At 41.6% G+C, this 8,310-nt stretch overlaps 1 protein-coding gene across 2 annotated transcripts in view; it reads right to left on the reverse strand.

Annotated features, from left to right (window-relative positions):
- Window positions 1-7,802, reverse strand: part of PPAP2A (phosphatidic acid phosphatase type 2A) — a 116,920-nt gene extending 109,118 nt beyond the window's left edge. For both annotated transcript variants that reach the window (XM_012655285.1, XM_012655286.1), the window contains exon 1: window positions 7,298-7,802. In XM_012655285.1, the coding sequence (XP_012510739.1) occupies window positions 7,298-7,355 (58 nt within the window). In that variant the 5' untranslated portion in view covers window positions 7,356-7,802. The remainder of the gene's footprint in view (window positions 1-7,297) is intronic.
- Window positions 7,803-8,310: the final 508 nt, after the last annotated feature.

Raw genomic sequence — 8,310 nt, forward strand, 5'->3', positions numbered from 1 at the left:
GTAACAGGGATTCCACAACCACCTAGTGTCGGTTACCACTGTTTTTGCTGCCAGATTTTACTCTACACCTATTAACTTTGATTTGGCATAATGGTCTCTGACGTGTAGAAATAAAAGTTACAAAATTCACTATTAAAAATACCATAGATGTATATACCACATTCCAGTCATACTCTTTTCTTTCCTGTTATAAAATTCCCTTTCATCCTTTGGCCTTCAACACCTGCTTTTTCCTATGCTTGGAATCTTCCCCCAGCTCCTTCATGGCCAACTCATTTTCATCCTTAAATCTCAAGTCAAATCTCTCTCAGTTCAAAAATCCTCCCCTCACAGAAGGCTCCCTTGAGATTGCCATCCCCAAAGTTACAGTCTCTTATAAGTTTGTTTCAATTCCTTCATAGCCTTTACAAACATCTTTAATTGTCATATATCGGTATAGAGAACTTAGCTTTTTTACACCGGTATTTCCAGCTCCTAGCATTGTACTAAGCACATAATGTGTGCTCAATAAACAAAAATGATGCAAAGTCAAATACTTTAAAAACAGTGCACTCACACGACATAAAAAACAATGTCAGGTTAACATATGTCAAAAGAAATATTTGAAAAACAAGGGCTAGAAGGAGAGAGGAAACGGAGGGGTATTACCCAATAGTTTTTTCTTTGCTGCCTGTTTAACTGCACAGAAGAATTCAAATAATGGAATTTATACAAACGAGGATGTACAATTAAGTTCATTCAAAAGTTTTAGGAATATTAACTCTAGTTTTTCACAAAGAGTAATCATTCCTAAGACTTGGGCAATAAAAATAGTGAAAGTGACTAGAGTGTACCTAACTCCATTTTCTGAAGTAAGCTGAAATTCAGGACTTATCACTGTATAAAGTAACAGTTTTTCCATTTGTTTAATTACATTCTACCACAGACCTATACAGATCAATTTCCACCATGGCTGGGATTACCACTACCTGGAGATCATATATGTGGTTTTTATAGATGACTGATAGAACACTAAGCTTTAAAGACATTCCATGAGTAGTCATGGGAAATGTTTTAAAGTTTGTGCTTTTATCTCTAATATAAAAATATTATTTCTGCTAATTATTACGTTATAGATGGGAGGATTATAAAGGATTATTATACTTGACAAACATATCATGCATATTAAGTGCAAGGCACTTCTCTAAGTACTTTACACACTGACTCATTTAAGTCTCATTTAAGACAACCATCTGAGGTAGGTACTTTCATCATTATACAGGTAAGGAAACAGGCATATAGAGGAAACTTTCCCAAGGTCACACAGTTTGTAAATGAAGGAGCTGGAATTTAATCCAGAGTCTATCACCAGACTATGTTGTCTAACATTTTAAAGAAAAACCCATAGTTTATAAAGAACAAGTCATTCCCAATTTTAGACAAGGTTCACTTAAGAAAAAAAAATTGCCTGAGTCAACTGGATTTTAAACCTAAACATCAAGAAGGTTGAAGGGAAGAAGAGGAGGAAGAGGTGAAAGGAGAGAAAATGAAAAAGAAGGTAAAAGGAGAAAGAAGGAGGACAGAGGGAAAGACAAAGAAAGCTATTTGTAATCACCATTCATAATCTCTGGATGGCAAATGCTTTTTTGAAAAGAAAATAAGAGACAAGATAGTATCTATATAATCCCTAATAAACTTGTACAGACTGTATATTTCCATCCCAAATGCTGAATTAAGGAACCTAAATTAGGAGGAAGTAGACAATTAACATTACAAATTTCCTTCCATAAAAATTGAAGCTACATGTTAACTAGTTCGCTTTAAAATCTGAGAGTTTAGTGACATTGCTGCCAACTTTTATTTTTTTTAATAGGGTAAATATTAAGAACATAAACTTCAATTTCTTATCCAAAAGAATCAGAATAACTCCCCAAACTGAGTAACACATTGGAAAGCTTGGAAGAGCTCAGCCAAAAATGACTGTATGAGAAAGAGATTAATAAAAATTCATAGCATGTCCATGAGTTTCCAAAGGATGTAATTCAAAGAGAATATAAAGGAAGAATTTACATTCCATAAAACCTATAGGGGGAAAGTTCTCTGAACATTTCCATACTCTATTCCAAGTAAGGTAAATTTAAGTTAGAACTTGACTGAATAAAACCAACTAGAGACAAATAGTAGCAATTTCCTCCAGGCCTCTGCTTTTGTTCCAAACAACCCATTAAAAGAAAGAAAAATCCTTACAACAGGATTCCAGTCTGACCCAAGAATATGCCAGCTTGAAAAATTTTTGTTCATTTTTTGAGATTCCTTCCCTCTCCCTGTGACTAGAAGCAAAGAGAAAAGTTAAAACAGAGAAACAAAACCAGTAAACTCCCATCAGAAGCAAAAGAACTTTAATAATATAATAGAAGTTAACAGAAGCTGAAATGACAAGTCAGGATAGACACTGTGTTCTATTTATTTGTTTGTTTACTTATTTACTTATTTTTATATTCAGTCCCTAACACAATGCCCAGCACCTACTAGATAGTCAACAAACGTGTGCTGAATAACGAGTGAATGAAGAAATAAATGCTAGGAGAAAAGAGAAGGCACAAAATGCTGGATACTTTTTAGCAAGTGAGAATCTTTCCAAAATATTTGACTTTTTTCCCCTCAAGGAAGGGACCCAGATTGGGGCTTCAGCAAGGGACCACTCCTTAGGGGTAATCCTTAAGGGGTAAGGGGTAAAATGATGTCAGCATTATGGCAATGACATAACATTTGAAATAATTACTGGGGTAGAATGAGTAACAGGGATTCCACAACCACCTAGTGTCGGTTACCACTGTTTTTGCTACCAGATTTTACTCTACACCTATTAACTTTGATTTGGCATAATGGTGATACCACATTCAGAGCAAGCCAAAGGAACCATAACCCTCTCCCTCCCAAGAAAGCCAATATGGGCGCCCATGGGCTCCTGTTTGCATCTGCTAGTAAGGACAGCTGTAATTGGTATCTAGTGCAGAAAGGGAATCTACCTCAAGTCTGTCTTTGGACATAGTTGGGTATTATTGGCAGAGTCCTGGCCAAAAACAACACACTCAAATTAAGTATTCAAGAGAATGTAATGAAGGAACCATTTCAAAAGGTATAGGTAGGGTTTAGGGAAAGCAGCAAAGGATGATGGCATATCCCCAGCTAGCAATATTAGGAAGCCATTATCATCTCCAGGTATAAAGGAGCAAGTGAAAGATTACCAGAACCTAGAAAGATCTGTAACTATAAATGGCTGGCAGAGAGGGCCACTGAATAGGGGTTGTAACTTATTCACGAAACACACAAAACAGAATGGCCCTGGTAACACAAAGTCTAGCAGGAGGGAATTGGCTCTTCCAGGGAGGCTGATGTCTCTCTCACTGAGCAAAGTCAACTAGAAACCAAAAAGGAAGGGCTCAAGTGATGTAGCCCTATAGAAGTTGCTTCCCAGAGCACAGAATGGAGAAAAGATCTGGAGAGGCAAATGGAGAACATGCAGCACAGAAAGGTAGTCTAAATGACTGTCACACAGCACAACACAGGTACATGGAAAGAAGGTTTTGTCAGTTCCATTTAAATCAACTAGATATCCTGAGACTGCCTGCAAATAAGTCATAAACACAGGTACTTACTTGGTTTCCTACTGCCCTATCACAAGTTGGAGAAGAAAAAAAAATATTCGAGGGGAAATTCCAAGTAATTTATGACATTTCTGCATCTCTAAGAGTAAACAAACAAGCCATTTACCTATAATGAAGCAATCTAAGGCCCTTTTCTGTGCTCAAAGGGCACCTATTCCAAACCTCTGTTATCACACTTACATGATGTATTACAACCTCATGTTTATTTGTTTCTCCCTCATTAGACTTTGAGCTCCTTTAGGGCAGGGACTGTCTTACTCATCTTTGCATCCCTAGAACCTAAACATGGTACCAGGCACAAAGGTGGCCTTCAGTCAATGTGCACTGAATAAATTAATGGTCTCAATGCCCATTAACTGGCAGCCTAATGCTATGGTGCCTAAAATCTGAAATGACCCTTAGCAATTGAACACTAATAAGTTGTATTCAGGACATGGTTTAACACATTGGACTAAACAGGCGTGGGGAACCTGCAGCCTTAAGGCCACGTGATCTTCTAGATCCTTAAGTGCAGCCTTTTATTAAAAGGATTTGTTCTGTAAAATTTGTATTCAGTCAAAAGGCCACACTTACAGATCTAGAAGGCCACAGGTTCCCCACCCCTGCACTAAAACATAGCCCCTTTCATACCAGCCCACCTCCATCCTCTGTAGAGCAACTTTTCTTGTATGTTCAGATATGTATAATCTTTCCTAGAATCATAGAACCGTCATCAAAAGAGCCAGAGAAAGATGGCAAGACTATATGCTCCATTACAGAAAGGAATCAAATAGACATTATCTCTCAAAATTCTCATTGTTTTTCCAAGGATTTATATGAGCCACTGAAGTAACTAATAATTTGGGCATGTATATAGAGGAATTCATGTTTCACTGATGATAAAGATGACTTAGAGGTAGAAACATACACACACACAGCATGTTTCACGACCTCTTCGGCAGACATCACTATCAGTGAAATTATAAAGTAGTTGTATAACACATTCATGTAGCATCATCATATTAAAATGGATATACTGTATGATGCTGGAGTGGTCATTAACAGAATCTGGAAAATATTCACATTATAATTATGAATCACTTTCACATAACCCTGTACTTATGAAGTGCTTAATCATGTTTTTGTTGGTATAGTCAACTCTTACCTGCAGTTTCTCCACAGAAAAAGGAAAAATTAATACCAGTTGATAACTCTCTTCAAACTACCATGATTTTAGACTGCCAACCTCCTGTTGTCAGTAAAGTGAATAAAAACCAAATTCAACATGACAGATTCCACTAGAAAGGTGAGTTTGCTATAAAAAAAATGTGTGTTCCAAAAGTCAGCATGAAGATGTTTTGTATCTCCTGCACCACTGTTCTCCTTACTGCTGTTTGTAATGGAAAGTTGATGTCATTAAATCTAATATCATCTTATATAGCCATATAGCCAACTAAAATAAGTTAGTAAAATAAGTCACTTTCTATTTAGGAAAAGGAAATTCTAGCCTTATCTTTTTTATTTTAGGCTTATTTTGATAATACACTGGATTACTTTAAAAGAAACTCCAATAATAAGAAAATAGGTAAAATATAATGTTTCAAATAGATTGTCTTTTTGTAAGTCAAACTTAATGTGTAAGTCCCCAAAGCAGCTTTTTCCAAAACCACTGAAGACATTTAAAATCATAAACACAATTTTATCTTTTTGAGAGCCATCATACTGCTGCAACTGTCAGGTCGATGAAGCAATAAAATTACTCTAACCTATATAGGATAATTATGTGATACCTGCATCATGTTGAAAATATAGGCTACAATCTATAATTTATAAAATTGTACTGCATATATTAATAGGTTCCTCCATTATAAATGAATTTTTTAAAACAACACAGATTCTACCATATGGCTTTGTGTTTAATTACAGCTTCAACTACCTCAGAGCAGTATTATATTTCATCCCTCCTAATCGGTATTTGGCCTAATGATAAAACAACATCATGTTTTTTTTCTAAGTTAATAATTCCCACAAGGTAGGAAAAGGGGAAGATGATATGTAATTCTGAAAGTACACAATGTGGCAATGATGGAATAACATCCAATATATTGGAATTACCAAAATGACTTCTGATTTAACATTTTCCTCTCTTTTCACTAAAATATAAATGAAGTTTAACAAAGCTCCACAGACAGAGTACAAGTTAAGGTATTTTTTAATTTAACATCTCCACCAAAGGTAAATTTTTCATTGCAAAGAAATTTGAATATATTCAATATAATAATTAATATGTCCTGACATCTGAAAGGATTATTTGTGTTTTTATAAAGATAGTACTCCAAAATTGTGTTCCCCTTTCCTAAACTTGATTCCTAAAATTCACTGTGGAGGTACACAGGAAGTGTCTTTGATAAACAATGAAGATGTTTCACAGCTAACAAAAAGAAATTTTTCCAAAAAAAACCAGGTAACAGAGATTTCGTAAGAATTCAACAAGATTGCAAGTGCCTACAGCAGGAATGCGGAATACTTAGGAACTACTGGATAAAAAATGGGGGAATTTCTGATCACTGAGAAGCCATTATATGCAGACTTCCATCTAGGACGCTAAAGCCACAGATCACCGACCCTGAGTACTTGCCAGTACTACTACTACTTTGATTACTTAAACATGAGTAGCTCTACCCAAACGTCCAGCAGGTCTTCTTGGGTTTTGTTTTTTTTTTCTTTTTTCCATAACACATGGAAAAACAGTTCACAACATAACTGCCTTACACAATACATATTTAAAAAAAAAAAAGGTGAAAGCCACTCCTTTCAGCGCCTATCCCTTATCCAGATGATTCCAATTCTTCATCATAAAAAAAAAAAAAAAAAAAAAAAAAGGAGCAACTGGCAACCAGAAGCCCCAGAACTCAACTCTTCCAATTAGGAAGACAGCGCCAAATTTGCTGCAGCCAAAGAATGTCTAGAGCTCCTTGCGGGGCTGTCACAGGAGATGGAAAGCTACACCACGGCAAGGTCTGTGCAGAGAAGGAAATAGGTCTGGAGTTCCCCCCATCCCCCCCGCCAAAGAACCAAGCTGCTCCAGACCTATAGGCAGAAACTTGGCATCCCTACCCCCATTTGCAACCTGACAATTTACAACCTGGCAACACCTTCTAATTAGGAATGTTCTAGCCTTTTATAGCTGAAAAATTAAACTGCTTCTCACAGTAAGATAAACCAGGCACTGGCGCCTGCTACTGACAACCCCCAGAGCATCAAACCTCCAGTTTCGCCACTGAACCTGACGAGCCAGTGACCAGGCTTCTCTACAGAAGAGAGAGTAGGAGCCCACCCCGCTCTGCTAGAGTGGAATTGGAAACAGAGGACAGGAGCAAAGGACGGAGCGCAAAGGAGTGAACAGTGTCCAAGCAGGGCTGGGCTCAGCGCACTGGCGGGCGACAGACAGCGGCGGCCACACGGGAGCCGGGGTGCAGGCTGCAAAGCGGGGTCCCCGGCTGCGGAAGTCGCCCCAGCGTCTCGCCCCACAGCTGCGCGCGCGTCAGGCACACACCCCCCACGCCCGTCCGCGGTTCCGCGGCTCTCCCAGGGGACAGTCGTCCGCAACGATGCACACCCTACCCCGGGCTCGCGAGCTCACGCCCCTCGGACCGGCAGCGCGTACGTACCCAGCAACACGCAGAGTACATCGAGGGCCACGTACGGCAGCCGCGTCTTGTCAAACATGGTCTTGGCCGGGGCTGCCCAGCGCGGGCGGTGGACTGAGCTGCGGGCCGGCGGCCGAGGCCCTCGATTCTCGAGCTTGGGCCAGGGGTTGGCGACGGCCGCGAGCTACGGTTCCTCCCAGCCGGAGGAGAGCAGCCGAGAGCAGACTGGGACCAGGAGGTGCTCCCACCGCCAGCAATGGCGCCCAGGACCCCTCCCCTCACAGCCCCCGCAAACACTCGGTCAGGGCCCAGACGCTCGCGTGCCAGCCGCGGCAGCTGTGTCGCCTCAGGCCCTCCTTGGTCGGCCCTGGCCTGCCCCGGCTGCTCGCCGTCCGGATCCCGGCGCCCTCTCCAACAGGCGGGGCGTCGGACTCGTGCTTTAAGGATGCGGACCGGTAGGGAGGAGGAACACAGCTCCGGCCCCTCCCGCGGGTCAGCGCGGGACGGGCCAGCGCGCGGCCTCGCGGACTGCGGGAGCACAGCAGGGGCGGGGCCGGGGAACCCCAGGCAGGGGCGGGCAGCCAATCAGCGCCGCCGACCCCGCCCCGCCCGACCTGCAGAGCTCGTCCTGAAGTTAGGCGCAGGCCGTGCTGCAGGGCGGGGCGCCGGGGCGCCTCCGGTTAGGAGCGAGGGGGTTCTGCTCCCGACCTGCGATCTTCTGGTGGTCTCTGAACTCGGCCTCCTGCCCCACCTGCTAGGCATTGCAGCCTTCAAAGGAGAGGTAGGCCCCCTCCCCAGAAACCTGGAGCACCAGCTGCCTGCCACTCCCCTCCTCTTCCATGGGGATCCGGTATTAAAAGAGGTCAGATTCTTACCACAGAGTTTAAGGGAGGGGGAAAGGTCAGGGTAGGCAGTAACAGAGACTCTTCCCTTGCCTAACTTTGGTTAGGTCCCTCTGAGCCCTCTTCTCTACTAGGCCTCAAGACTGACTTTTCTGTGTACTGGCTGAGCCCAGTTTTAGCAAGAATCATGCT

Source organism: Propithecus coquereli, unplaced genomic scaffold, assembly GCF_000956105.1.
Source record: "Propithecus coquereli isolate 6110/MARCELLA unplaced genomic scaffold, Pcoq_1.0 Scaffold47, whole genome shotgun sequence".
NCBI lineage: Eukaryota > Metazoa > Chordata > Mammalia > Primates > Indriidae > Propithecus > Propithecus coquereli.